The following is a 15,914-nucleotide window of genomic DNA, read 5'->3' on the forward strand; positions in this document are numbered from 1 at the left end:
TCAATTCGGTATTTTTCCGTCAAATTCAATACGAATTTTAACAAATGGGTTAGTTAACAATACAAACTTATATGTTACTTTTAAGTTAAGTTTTTTTAAAATATAGAAACAATTATGTTAATATTAGGAATAGGCATTAAATAAAATTTATTAATGTTCAAACCAACATTTACCAATTAAATGTTTAAAATAGTAACGGACTAAATTGGAAAGTTATACATAAATCATTAATTAGTTTCAAGTTGACAAAATTAAGTGTCATGCTGACGTAAATAAAATATGATAAAATTTATTTGAATTATGTCAAGCTTAAAATAAAGTCTATATAAGAAATGAAAAGCTATAGGAAAAATGGTCCCACAAGTTGATAAGAGTGAAAACAAAAGAAGCATAGATAAACAGAGATGGTGGAGAAGAAGGTTTTGGCTACAATGATGTTTGTCATGGCTTATGGTTTGGCGCTAACAAATTTGAGTGAAGGTCAAATGCCTGCTACATGTGATGAGTATAATCCATTGTTTTCTCCTTGCGTGCCTTATTTGGTTAATCCAGACTTTTCCACTCCAACTTCAAGATGTTGTGTTGGAGCTGCTCAACAGCTTACAAAAGGAAACAATCCTGCAGCCTTAAAAAAGCTTTGCACTTGTCTTGATGACACTACAGCTAATTTAGGGTTTTTATCTCAGAAACTGATACAACTTCCAAAAATGTGCAATATTAAGCTTTCATTTTCTATTGAAAAGTGTGTAAATGGTTAAACTAGTTATTCAACTACTGAAACCATATATTAATAAATAAATAATTTCTCAAAAGGTTTGATCTATTTGAAATGACTATTGTTGGTAATGACGTGTATATAATTATAAAGATATAATTTTTTATTTATTTATGTATATTTGGAGTATTGTGTGTTGTGTAATGGAATTAATTATATGGCAAAAGATAAATAATAAAACAACCAATTAATATTTCTGATGACTTCTTTCGATACAAATTAATCGGAAAAATATGATTCTGGAACTTCCGCGACTTCCAAGAGTTATATTTCTACTTCTACTGGATTTGTGACCAAGTCAGGTGTATCTAACTTTGTCCTTAATCTTTCTATTCTTACTAAGGGTAGTGATTAGATAATTGATTCAGGTGGTACTGATCATATGACTTGTGATCCTCGTATATTTACTAATTTTTCCTATAATTGTTCTAAAACTGTTATTATTAATGTCAATGGAGTCTCATCTCCTATTGAAGGTATAGGTATTATATCCCTCTCACCCTTCTTATCGATTCCTGATGTTTTATTTGTTCCTACATTAAATTGTAATTTTATCTCCGTCAGCAAGTTAACCAAATCACATTCTTGTGTTGCCTTGTTTTACCCAATGATAAGATGTCGTTGAAGCTATCAAATTAATACTACTTTTCAAGGCAACTTTAGTATTGCCAAGTAGTATTCAAGAAAGTAGATACGGTTAAAGTAACCCTGAGTCGTCTCCCAATGAATACGGAATTGCCTTTCAATATTTGAATTTTATGAATGCAATGCAATGCTCAAGAATAAAAGTGATGTTTGGAGAATGTTTAAAGAACAAATTAGAAACTTAAAAACAATTATGATGAAATAGGCTAATTCCACTACTTTTCCAAGATAGATTCATCGTCGGTTATTCACAAATCATTGTTCAACTAATTATTGTTCAAGTTTCAAATTAATTAAAGTACATTCTTAATTAATTTGAGAGCGATCATGCAATTAACCAAAGTAAATTCTCAATCAATTGCAAAACTTTTCTAGATTATTCACAATAAATTCAACCAAAGTACATTCTCAATCAAATTCTATTGTATTTAATCATGTCTATTCTTAAATCTCCTAACCAAATTAAAAGTCAATTAATCAAAGTAAATTCTCAATTAATTATAGTTGAAATTGTTACCACCAATCAAAGTACATTCTCAATTGATAGCAAAAACCAGTTTAATCATATGAAAGTTCCTAAATCTAATCAAAGTAGATTCTCAACCAAACCTAGAAACCCTTGAACTCATATCATCAATATGCATGTAGATTTAAACACCTTATGATGCAAAAGTCATTGCTTTTAATATGATTGAGAGATGAAAGACATAGAAAGAGAATAACTTATATCAATAATCAAAAGAAACAATTGCATTAATTCCACTTAACCTCAGAATCCATAATGAAATTACAGTGGAATAGCCCTAGGAGCTTAGCCCTCCATGAATGGGGTGAAACACATGATGAAATAAAAGTGAGAGGTGTAGTGGATGCTGGCTTCTAGTGGAGGAGTATGAGAGAATGAATGAAGTCCCTTTCTGCCTCCCCTAGGTCTCTTTATATAGGAATTGTTTGGGCTTGGACTCTGAATAGTTTGTTTATAAGATATTTTCTGTTGATATATTATATATTTCAAATATTCATTAGATTAAATATGTTTTAAAGAATATTTGATAGATATTAACTTAAATATCTTATATCATATATCTTCCAAATAACTAACAGATTTAGATAATTATAACATTATTTGGAAGATATTTTCTGTTGATATTCCCAAATTAATTCACCAATTGAATTTTATCTTTTAGCCTTTCTGATTACTCAAAATTGTAGAACAACCCTTGATAATTTCCATATTCACACTTCAGCCCCTTTGTTTCTTTTCAAAATTATAAGAAAGCCCCTCAGTTGACCAACCTTGACCAGATTCAACTAGCATTGACCAACTTTGACTCAAAAATTACGCACCAATGGAATCTTGACACGTGTAATCCCCTTCCCCACCAAAAATTAGGGTTTCAGATTGAGGGGAAAGGGGAAAATTTCTCGCTCCTACGCCATGAAAGGATTTTTGGTGGTGAAGAATGGAGGATCGTGTGAGAACTTGGTGGCGCGATTGGGTTCCATTTTTGGCTTTTTCTAGTAGCAAGTGTGGTGAAGGTTGCGGGTAGAAGCGAGTAGCGGCGCAACGGCGTGAAGAACTCGCGTCTGGTCTCGCGATGATGGCGGCTTCATAACGGCATGATGGCCTGACGAGAAAGGAAGACTAACGCTATGGTGGCAGCATGGTGTGATTCTCGCGATGTAGCGGAGGTGTGATGCGGCGACCATGGAGGTTTCGCGGTTGGCGGCGACACTGGTTGCAATCGCGGCGGCTTGTTATATGGAGATGGTGAGAACAGTGCAGCAAGGCGGCAGGGGAGCTTGCGAGAAAGAAGATGTTGGTTGGCAATGAGGATGGTTGCGGCAAGGTGGAGACGATTATGTTGATGTGTTAGGGTTGAGGTGGCGTGTTCTGATTGGTTAACTAGTGAGGGCAAGGATTAGTGATGTGGCATCATCTAGTGGTTCAATCTGTTAGTGGTGAACTGCCACGTGGCATGATCTGGTGAAGTCTGACTAGTTAGTGGTAAGACGGGTATGGGTAGGAAAATTTAGGGGTGTAAGAGAAAAGGCTTAGTGTTTGGGTTTGGTTAAGAAAAGAGGTGTGCATTTAGGGAAATTCGGGAGCTGCAAGGGTAAAGACTACCTCTTTGGCCCATCTGTATATTATTTTCCAAACAAAATCTGATTTTGGGCCTTAATTTTCAATATCGACCAATAAAGCTTTAATTTCAGCTGAACAAATAAACATTAGAATATCCAAAAATAATTTATGCGCTAAAACTTCCCTTTTACGTCTCTTTAACTCTCAAACCCAACAATTCCAATCATCACAAATTCACTTTAAATCAATCATTTAAGCACATGAATCTCATCAAAATATTTAATTTTATAGCATAAATGTGGGCATAAATATGCTCTCATCACACCCTCACACTTATCCTTTTGAACTCCTGGGCAAAATTGATTAATTCCAAAACTTTGTTCTAGGTCATTTTATTCTATATCTGCATTTGGATCAAAAGAATGAACAACACCAAACATAGATCAATCATCTAGACATTACTTTGTCATGGACATGCAAATGAAATCACTCTATTCTTCACACATGAGTTGACCTTTTTGAATTCCAAAGAAAATCAAATATGAAAGATAACACTCAAGTCAAAATGTATTTATTTCTCCCTAACTCTCTCAAGTGTTTTTGGCTTGTGTTTACACTCAAAATACCCATGAAAGTAGCCACCCTTGGTATTTAATGTACAGATTCTTATTGCAATATGATGTTAGCTTTCATGGACTGCCCAAACATGACTTTGCAGCCTCTACCCACACTTAAACACTAAAAACAAGTTTCAACCATTGGATAAATGTCAAAAAATAAAAATATTGACTGTGGTGAGTCAGGTTACCACAACTGGCTCATGCAGTAAAGTTTATGTACAAAACTCCATTTTTGTTCGCGTAATCGTTTACGAGCTAGTTGTAATTGATTACTAGTGTGATTTTGGCTTGTACAAGTTTCATGACTTCCCCTAACTTGGTCATCTCATAAACGTTGTTTCTTTCCTCCATCATGGACTGTCCAAACATGACTTCCTAGCCTCTACTCACACTTAAACACTAAAAACAAGTGTCAACTATTGGATAAATGTAAAAAAAATAAAAATATTGAGTATGGTTAGAGGTGATAAATGTAAAAAAATTAAAAATATTGAGTATGGTTAGAGGTGGAAGGAATGTATAAAACGTTAACTTTAAGGAATTAACTGCACCTACTCAGATGTCCAAAAATCACAAATTAGTAGTCATTGGAAAGAGTTTTGAGTCTATTTTCTAATAAAAAAAGAATCACATCATTTGGAGGTCTGTGGAAAAGTTATGATTAAAATAGTCAGCAAAGGTCAAAGTTGACAACATGTTATCTCACTCAAATTGACTTTGGGGAGTGACATTCTCACAACTGGGTTCAGGACTTAGCTAACATGATCATCAGACCAACATTGGGTCTTTCCTCCACCATGGGTTGCCCAAACCTCAGTTTTCAGGCTCTACTCAAACTTAAACACTAAAAAGAAGTCTCATTCATTCAAGAAATATGAAAAAGTTACATAAAATGTCTTTGGCTACTTATGTGCCCACAGTTGGCTCCTGCAACACAAGTTTTTGTACAAAACCATATTTGTTTTCGTGTTATCGTTTACAGGGTCCTTGTAATCGATTACAATGGCCAAAAAGGCCTACACTTGATTACAAAGGCATAATTTGAAAGGTCTTTGAGTCTAGATTCCAACAAAACAAGAATCAACTCATTTGGAGTTCGGTGCAGAAAGTTATGAGCAAAACAACCAGCAAAGATCAGAGGTGGCAGGAATGTATAATGTTAACTTTATGGAATTAACTACACCTACTCAGATGTCCAAAAAAACACAAATTAGTATTCATTAGAAAGAGTTTTGAGTCTATTTTCTAATAAAAAAAGAATCACATCATTTGGAGGTATGTGGAAAAAGTTATGATTGAAATAGTCATCAAAGATCAAAGTTGACAACATGTTATCTCACTCAAATTGTCTTTGGGGAGTGATGTTCTCACAGCTGGGTTAAGGACTTAGCTAACATGATCATCACACCAACATTAGGTCTTTCTTCCACCATGGGTTGCCCGAACCTCAGTTTTCAGGCTCTACTCACACTTAAACACTAAAAAGAAGTCTCATCCATTCAAGAAATATGAAAAAATTACGTAAAATGTCTTTAGCTACTTATGTGCCCACACAGCTGGCTCCTACAGCACAAGTTTTTGTACGGAACCAGATTTTTTTTGTAATCATTTACATAGTCCTTGTAATCAATTACAAGAGACAGACACTAGTGCACTTTAACGTCACCCCGTAGACGTCGGACCACAAAATAACCAACGTAAATTATTGACCAGTGACATTTTCGTAAATAAGTTGGACACTTAGACGTCTGTTAAAGGGGGCATCGACATCTATAACATTATAGCCGCCGGTGCCCCTCCTAACAGACATGTATATGTTTGACAAGTAGATAAAAAGTTCTTTTTGTTCGCCATAGAGACGTCTGATACCACCACCCCGATGTCTATATACAATTATAGACGTCGGCCCCCTGTCACCGACGTCTATATGCCTGACATGTAGGTGAAAAATTGTTTTTTCCGCCATATAGATGTCAGATCCAGCCTTCTGACGTCTAAATGACCTGAGAGGCTAGTTGAAAAGTTGTTTTGGACGTCATATTAGTGAGGGCCCCGACGTCTAGGCGAGAATAGACGTCGGTGCCCTTTGTGTTCGACGTCTTGGTTCCTGTTAAATCAGAAATCGAACCCGCAGTTACGCGCACTTCATCGTCTTCCTTCTCGCCTTTTCTCTCCGCAGCATTGCATTTTCAGGTGCATTTTGTCTCTTTTGAACCGTTTAAACTTACTTTTACTCCGATTAAATTAGTCTTTGATGGATTATCTTCCATTTGAACCGATTAAAATTAGTTTTCGTTGTGTTTTGGTACAGTTTTTCTCGTGTCTTTGGGTAACGTAGTAGCACATTCTCCCTTTGCTAGTTTTCTCCTAAGGAAAGCTTGCGTCTTTTGGATGTCTTATAGCATTTCAACCCAAAACTGAACCTAGGTCCTTGCCTAGTTCTCATGTCACCGTATTCGTTTTCATTGCCGGTTGGAATGGAACTAGGCAAGGACCCAGATTCGGTTTTCGGTTTAAATGCCATAAGAGGTCCAAAAGACGCAGCCTTTTCTTATGACGAAACTAGCAAAGGAAGAAGGTGTTACTACACTACCAAAAGACACGAACTGTAGTAGACTTCGGTTAATGCCATGTTCGACGTCTATAAAGACGTCGAACCTGTAGAGTCCGACGTCCCATTAACTTCACCCATAAAGATGTCGGATCAGGATCATACGTTAAAAGTCCAAAATAACAGACGTCTAAAGCCCTTTATGCACTAGTGAGAATACCCTGCAAATGCTTGAAATCCAATAAAATTTTGTCAATTCCTCATTATGAATGGATGATACTCAATCGCATTGGACACTTTGTTTTTAACATTCCAAACAACACTCACTTGACAATGCCAATAGGGAAAGGAATAACATTTCAAATAACATTCACAATAATGAATGCAAATCAAGATCCATGTTCATTAACGTTAAAAAAAATGTTACAATATATTATTTTGTTCATCTATGTACAATGATCTCTTACTTTCTATAATAACTAAATACCCAAATTACTCATGTTTCGTCCTATTTCCAGTGTACGAAGTCCTAAGGGCTCTACTCTTGTATCACTTTCGTGATTCGGCCCTCACAAACCTCTCTACAATGGGTTGGTTGGTGTAAATGTTTCCCAGGCTTACTACAAGAAAACTCGCAGTTACATACAACCAAAATCCGTATATAAATTGATGTTACATACAGATTACATAAGACAAAAATCTGTATATAAAAGAGGTGTAGATAAGTTATATACGGATATATCCATATATAATTACATACAGAAAAATCCGTATATAATTATATACGGAAAAATATGTATATAAAATTTGTATGTAATTACATAGAAAAAATCCATATAATTACATACGAAAAAATCTGTATGTAATTTATTGTTTTATAAAAAAAAATAGGTGATTCCACATCTATTCGATAGTTGATAAAAGTCAACATAACAGTCAAATTGTCGAAAACCATCTAATAGATGAAACATTTACAATTATTTAATAGAAGATTAGTTCACTGAAACCTTTCAACATTTATCAAAAATAAGACAGGTTTCAAGCTGAATGGTTTCTTTATCCAAGAAAAGACCATGCTAAAGTAAAAAAATTGTACAAGAAAATATACAAGGATTTTATACTTGAATAGATAAATAAAATATCTATCTATATACAAGGATCCTATACTTGAATGGATAAATAAAATATCTGTCTGGTAAAATATCTAAGTCTAAAGGTAGAGAAAGTTGTTTACAACAACTACAATATCTTTTGAGGATGGAGAAAGATGTCAACTAGATATATGTTGCGTTATTCTTTTCAAAACAAGATGTGTAGCCCATTGCTCAGTTTCCCATAGTGTGAAATGTTATAGGGCAAGAAGCTATCACCATGTCAATAGTTGTCAAAGCAGCAATCTACAACTGCTCTAATACTAGCAGTCTTGTTAAAGCAACAAAAGCAATTACCCCAACCTAGAGTAATAAGGAAAAAAAAATACAATTAATAGTTTTAAGAAATTAATTGAAAGATTCTACACTTAACTCATTAAATTAATAGAAATTTATTATATGTCACTTTTTGTATGAGTCTATACATCAGTTTATAATTTTAAAAAACTTCTCTCTTTATTAACTCGCCAAATAAGTAAGTTGATTTTTATTTGCGAGGAAGACTTTTTTTCTTATTTTCTTTTCTTGAGAGTTTTTATCTAAAATTTTATGAAAAGGAATTCAACTAATTAATAACAAATGAATCCAAATCTGCAACATGATTATACTAAAATCACAAGGTACATTCACACGTTCATACATTGAAATATAATTAATTTTGCAGCAATCCAGTTAATAACTTTAAATATAATATACTAATAATCCTAAAGGAAAAAAAATGAACAGGGTGAAGTCGTGCAAGAGGGACACGACTTCTTCATTAGAAGTCGTCTGGCCCCCCACGACTTGCCTATTTTCGTATTTAGAAAAGTTTTTGCCTACTTTCGTAATATCTTACGCAAATTTTCCTAGTTTGGTAACTTTGCCATGTGCAAGAGATAGTGGTTGCTTTGTGTTTACTACTCTCGCCTCCCGATGCGTGGGTGCTTGGTCTTGGAGGTCGCTTTTAATTATTTGATAAATGATTGTATTGGTTTGGGGTTTTGATTAATTCCATAGGTAGTAGTCTTTCCATTTTAAACCTGTTGATTTATGAAGTTGTAACTATAAAACTATGTTATTTTCTTGCATTGTTGATGATCGTGGGTGAGTTTTTTGTATTGCATTACGATAAGATTGTTGGAGTCTCGTGTAAAAACTGATATTCGAATGTCACTTTCTTTTGCACGAGGAGGTGGATTTCTCGCCCAAAAGACTTCGGCTCGTGTTAAGTATAGTGCACTAGTCCGCGTAGTGTCAGTGTTTTTACTCGTTAGTCCTTGAGAAGTTTGGGAGATAGGTCTGAAGTCGCGATGGAAGATGACTCGAATCACCCTATTAGTGAGAACAGGTTATTACGACATTTCAATGCATGGAAGTGACATTAGTTAATGGACATTTTGGTTGTGTTGGCTAAATCTGTGATGAAATATGATGTATTTGTTATCTTATTTTGTATTTAATTTGAATATGCTATGTTATGATATATTTGGTTACTCATCCTTGCCTGTTTGTGGTTGTGGTTTCCACTTGCGATAATCATACTTGTACGGAAGTAGATGGTGTTGTAGATAAGGTTGGCATGAAGTAGTTGACGAGAGTTGGGGAGTCTAAGTTTGGGCTTTATTATTAGTTTGCTTATTTACTTTGAAGTTTTAAACTTGGTGTTTTATGTAAAAGTGTAGTTTCCAGACTTCCGCTTTGTTTTGACCTACGTTTATAATTGTATGTTTTGCTTCCGCGATTTACTTAATGAAGTTATTAGATAAGAAGAAGACGTTTAGTAAATTGTGATTTTTTGAAAGTTTTTATATACTCGTGACACTCTGTTAGGAGTGTTACAATGGTCTATTAGATTTAGTACATCATGGTCAAAGGAAACATAAAAACTATGTTGAGGGAAAAAAGAAAGAGACCTGGTGATACTTCGTTGAAGCTATCAAATTAATACTACTTTTTAAGGCAACTTCAGTATTGCCAAGTACTATTCAAAAGAGTAGATGGGGTTACAGAAACCCTGAGTCGTCTCCCAACGAATATGGAGTTGTGTTTCAATATTTGAATCTGATGAATGCAATGCAATGCTCAAGAATAAAAGTAAGAAACTATGCTAATAGAATTAATTTTTGAAGAACAAAAAGGAAACTTAGAAACAATTATGATGAGATCGACTAACTCCAATGCTTTTCCAAGATAGATTCATCATCGATTATCCACAGATCATTGTTCAATTGATTATTGTTCAAGTTTCAAATTAATTAAAGTACACTCTTAATTAATTTGAGGGCGATCATGCAGTTAACCAAGATAGATTTTCAATCAAATGCAAGACCTTTTTAGATTATTCACAATGAATTCAACCAAAGTACATTCTCAATCAAATTTTATTGTGTTTAATCATGTCTATTCTTAAATCTCCTAACCAAATTAAAAGCTAATTAATCAAATTAAATTCTCAATTAATTACAGTTGAAATTATTACCATCAATCAAAGTACATTCTAAATTGATAGCAAAAACCCGTTTAATCATATGAAAGTTCTTAAATTTAATCAAAGTAGATTCTCAACCAAACCTAGAAACCCTTGAACTCATATGATTAATATGCATGTAGATTCAAACACCTTATGATGCAAAAATCATTGTTTTTAATATGATTGAGAGATGAAAGACATAGAAAGAGAGAAACTCAAATCAATAATCAAAAGAAAAAATTACATTAATTCAACTTAACCTCAGAATCCGTAATGAAATTATAGTGGAATAGCTTTAGAAGCTTAACCCTCTAGGGATGGAGTAGAATACATGGCAAAATAAAAGTGAGAGGAGTGGTGGATGAATGAGTTATGTTTCGTGCCTCCCATGGATCTCTTTATATAGGCTTGATTGGGCTTGGACTCCAAAACTTCTGTTGGTAAGATCTTTTATCTTATATCTAATATCTTCCAAATATTCAACAGATTTAATTGATTTTTGAGAATATTTGATAATATTTTTTAAGATATATTTTCTCCAAATTATCTTTTAAAATATCTAACATATTTGAACTTGCTCAAAATTACAATTCAACTCTTTCTATTTTTATTCCAAATTGCACAGAAGTCTAGAAATTTCCTCTAATTGCACTTTAGCCTTTTCTTTCTTTTCAAAATTGAAATTCAAACTTTAATTCTAGCTGGATCAACAAACATTAGACTCTCCAAAATAATTTATGCAACTAAAATCACATTTTAAGGCTCTTTAATTCCTAAACCCCATAAAGGTAATCATGCAAAATGTTATTCAAATCAATCATTTAAGCACAATTATTCCACTAAAATTTTGAAATTAAATCTAAAATGTGGACATAAATATGCAATCATCACACCCCCACACTTATCCTTTTGCACTCCTGGGAAATATTGATTAATTCCAAGACTTTGTTCTGGGTCATTTTATTCCATATTAGCATTTTGATTAAAAGAATGAACAACACCATATATAGATCAATAATCTAGAAATCAATTTGTCATGGACATGCAAATGAAATCACTATATTCTTCACACATGAGTTAACCTTTTTGAATTCACAAGAAAATCAAATATGAAAGATAACACTCAAGTCAAAATGTATCTATTTCTCTCCAACTCTCTCAAGTGTTTTTGGCTTGTGTTTACGCTCAAAATACCCATGTAAGTAGACACCCTTGATATTTAGCAAGACTCTAACATTCACATACTTTAGAAAACATGCAATTATTGATCATGAGGGCTTTTTAAAGATCTATTGAGGTCAAGGCAAAGGTAGGAAATTTTTTTGGAATTTCTGAGTTTTTGAAATTGATATAAAAAGAGTAATGACACTTGATTTCAAAAACACATGTATTATTTGATGCTCTTTTAAGGAAGATTTTTTCTTTTCTTTTTTCCTTTTTTTTCTTTCTTTTTCTCAAAATTATGACTTTTCATCTTCCTTTTTGCCAATCTTATTATATTGTAGGTGAGGTGATGAAGGGGGTCGCACCTCCCACAAAAAGTTGTGCATAAAAGAATGCAGTATAGACTAGGAAGTAACTCCTAGGTCGTCTCTCAAGGACCAATATTGTGGGTTCGGTCTCAGATTTAACACGAAGTGGGGGGGTTTTCTGTGTTTTTGATGTGGTAAAATAAAATTAAAGTGGACTGGAAATTAAATAAAACAGAATTAAAAACACTGAAATAAATTTTTATTGACTGTAAAAATAAACAGTAAAAGACGGTAAAAACGGAAAACGGAAAATTCAACAGTGTTTGAAATTAAAATGCTGGAACGATAAACATGCAGAAAACATAACAGTAGTGTAAATAAAATTTACCCAAAGTAACAGTGAAAATGAACAGTAAAAACGACGTTGAAAATAAACTGAACGGTAAAAAGCAATGATTGAATTTAACGATATGGAAAACAGAACCGGTAAAATAAAAATAGAAAACATTTAACTGGAAATGAAATTCATCAAAGCTTTCAACACTTAAATTAAAATTCTTGAACATTACAACTAAAAATGTACGAGCAAAGGTGACACACTTCTACTGCTTCAGAAATTAAAACTACATTTTGGCACTGTTTGAAATGAAAATTCAGAACCTCTGGAAGAGAGGAACCGAGAGTGTTTCCTACACTACTCCTAAAATACTTCCTAAAATCTACTTCCTTTCTTTTTCTCTGCCTGCTGCTCCATTTTATAGCCAATCTTCTGGACAAACTCCCGTGAGCATCTTTACCTTGCCTTCCCGTGAGAAAATAGAGTGAGGGCCCCTCCATTTTTTGTCTTCTTCAATCTGTTGCACACCATTTCAATATTCCAAGACTCAATTCTTTCCCCTCTTCACGCGTCCAACCATGCTCCATGCTGCTGGATGCTTCTCAACTTTCATCACGTTGCACAGCCTTCTAGCCCCCTTGCTCACGGTTGCTTGTTTCTTCATTCAACTCAACTCAACTGGACGTGAGCTTCACTTCTTCCTTCTTCACGTGAGCTGCAGCCAAACAAATAGACACAACCATGAGCTCCCTTCCTTGCTGCTGGATATCTTTCTCTCCAACTGTGATCTTCCATAAGGTCCCCTCCTTCCATTTAAGGTGAGGCTTGCTGCAAAAAAATAGATGTCCATGGCCGTGGGTTTCAAAAACATGTAGAGTGGAAGAGCATGAGAAACAAATCTACACTTGTCTTCAAAACTAAACCAAATGCATTTCTTTTGTTGTGTGTGGTTGTGGACTCCTCCTTCAAGGATGTGGCTTCCCTTTAAAAATAAAAACTATGTGCAGCTCCCTTTCTCTGGCTGTGTGTCTCCTTTTGTTCTCCTCTGCATCCTCTCCCAAGAAAAACATTCTCTCCTTCTCCCTAGAATCCATGGACCGAGAGATGTTCTTCAGCAAGCATGCAGTCCCCCTTCCAATCAACAAGTGGCAGCTGGACTTCCAAATTCTTCTTGGACCAAACCAATGCTTCTTGTGTTTGCTGCTGCCGTCAAGCTCTCCTCTCCATGTGTGCCTCCCACTTCTCCTGGATATGTGCTCTTGTGTTGGAGTGGCTTACTATGTTTGCCTTGGATGTAGCATGTAAGTTTTCTACCATTTTTCCAAGGAGAAACCGTGAGCTTCCAACTCCTTGAATGTGGTTGTTGCACTTCATATTTAATGGTTGCTTCCTCACGTTGCAGCCAAGAAAGAATGTGATGAAAAGATGATGCTAGCCAAATTGACCGTGAGCTTCTCCATGTAGTGGCCCCTTTTTGACTTGCCAAATGCCTTCCTAGAGTGAAAACCGTGAAGTGGTGTCCCTTTTTTAATCAAGCTTCATCTTTCAATTCAATAAAATATAACATGTAACATGAAATGTGGCTTTGGCCGTGTGATGTGCTCCATGTAGTCTTCCTTCAACAAATGTTAGTGGCCCCTACCTTTTATTATGTTGTCTCCCACTAAAAGAAAGAAGACTCTCCATTTGTTTGTTGTTTGCCGTGAATGCTTTTGGAATTCACGTGTGCCCCCTTTTCTTATGTGATGCTCACCAAAATGAATGGGCATGTGTATTGTTTTACACGTGAAAATGAGTCACCAAGGCCACAAAATAAATTAGCATAACAACATGTATTTCTCCCAAAAGAAGGTGGATGGCCGTGAGTTCTCAATAAGTGTGGCCCCTCCATTATTTCATTTCAATTCTACTATGTGCTTGGTGGCCGTGGAGTATGCACCTCTTTTCCACATTTTCTTAGATCAAAACAACAAGGAGGGCCTTCCACTAGTTGATGTTTCAGCCGTGACATGCACCTTCTTCTATTCTCCATAAAAGAAATAAAACCAAGAACTAGATTCCTCCCATCATTTCCTGCATGTTGGTGCTGCACGTAAAATCCATGTGGTAGCTGTATTAATTCATTTCAACGTGACAGCAGCCCATATGCAACTCTTAATCTTTGTTTCACACGTTCAATTGCACAACACCAATTCCTTTTCTGCTTCAAACCGTGAATGGCCGTGTGTATTGGCATGGTTTCCAAACCAATTTTCTTTCTTCCAAATTGTAAGAAGTGAGATGTTTCCAAATGTCCCAAAATGATGTCCAAAATTTCCCTACAATTAATAATGCACTTTATTAACTTTAGATAATTCAAATTAATCAAAATAAGAATTTCTAATCGAATTAAGCACAATTCAGAAAAATGGGAAAATATTGGACATTTAAGCACGATTCCCCGATTAATTCTAGTACAGTAAACTAAGTGAAGTGAGCAAAATATCGATTCATCATGAGGCACTCACCCACACCACTTACTTCTAACACAATCCATTACTCCTTCTTTCCTAAGGTAAGGAAAATATGATATTTCTTCTTTTCTCATTTGACAATGACTGAAAACAACGAAAATAGTCTTAAGGCTCAAAGGGTTTCCAATGAATTAATGTTAGGACAAGTTTATTTGGCCAAGTAACTAAAACAAGAAATGTCTCAATCATATCAAATCACGCATATTCACCTCAGTTGCACAACATTGAATCAAGCTAAATATTAAAGTACAATCAAAACATCTGCAAATCACTCAAGAAAAATAGGTATTGCATAAGGTGGTTCATCCTTAACATTAGGCCGAAAACTCACACGGTTCAAATTTCTTTCACAAAAGATTTAATCAAGAAATTCTCAATTCAACTCAAGCAGCAAATCATAGAAGCAATCCACTCATATCAACATGACTCTTTTTTTACTCTTGAATTCATGATCATCCCAATTACCACTAGTATAAAAACAGCGTATAACATCACACGTTCAACGTCCAACCACTAAATAGCCAACGTTAAAAATGACTGGTGGCATTTTTGTAAATAAATGCAATTATTAAACGTCATTTAGAATTGTAATTCGACGTAAAAGGATATAAAACGTCGAATGTCCCCAGCGTTCAACTTCAAAAGGATAGTGAATTCAATAAAAATTTGAGCGGGAGATTGAAATTTGTGTTTCAATTACATTGTGCTATAAATCCTTTTTTGCTAATGCCCAAAGAGGGAGAAATAATTGAACATTAAATGAGATAGTTGAATGTGTATGACATATATGTCTCTGTTTGAATCTGTGTCAAACAATTTCTGATTGTGCATTATACATCATGGTTATTGTTTTATTGATCATGGTTGTGCATCATCAAAAAAGGGAGAGAATATTGATAGGGGGAGCCATGTGAGTGCTGAACCTAAATCTTGTGTTTGTTTTTTATGATGACAACACATTGACTCTAACAGCACAGATGTTGTCATGACACAACAGAAATGTGTTTTATTTGTCTAATACATATGTTGATATATATATATATATATATATATATATATATATATATATATATATATATATAAATGCTTATTACTGATTAATACATATGTTGGCCATACTATTGTTTCTGCATACTACTGTGGTTTTGATGTGATTATATCTTTGTATGCATACTGTATATTTCTGAGTAATGAAAACCACAAGCACAAAAGATTAAGTTTTGAACTGTGGCAAAACAACAAGTTTGAATCGATTACATTAGTTGGTGAATCGATTAAAACTAGTGTTTTTGCATATATCATCTTCAAATGT

General features: G+C 34.4%; 1 protein-coding gene across 1 annotated transcript; it reads left to right on the forward strand.

The window, feature by feature from the left end:
- Positions 1-404: 404 nt before the first annotated feature.
- LOC108341404 (non-specific lipid-transfer protein D, cotyledon-specific isoform) lies at positions 405-758 on the forward strand. The gene has a single exon (XM_017579091.1). The coding sequence runs from the start codon at positions 405-407 to the stop codon at positions 756-758; it is 354 nt and encodes a 117-aa protein (XP_017434580.1).
- Positions 759-15,914: the final 15,156 nt, after the last annotated feature.

This window comes from Vigna angularis, chromosome 6, assembly GCF_016808095.1.
Source record: "Vigna angularis cultivar LongXiaoDou No.4 chromosome 6, ASM1680809v1, whole genome shotgun sequence".
Lineage (NCBI taxonomy): Eukaryota > Viridiplantae > Streptophyta > Magnoliopsida > Fabales > Fabaceae > Vigna > Vigna angularis.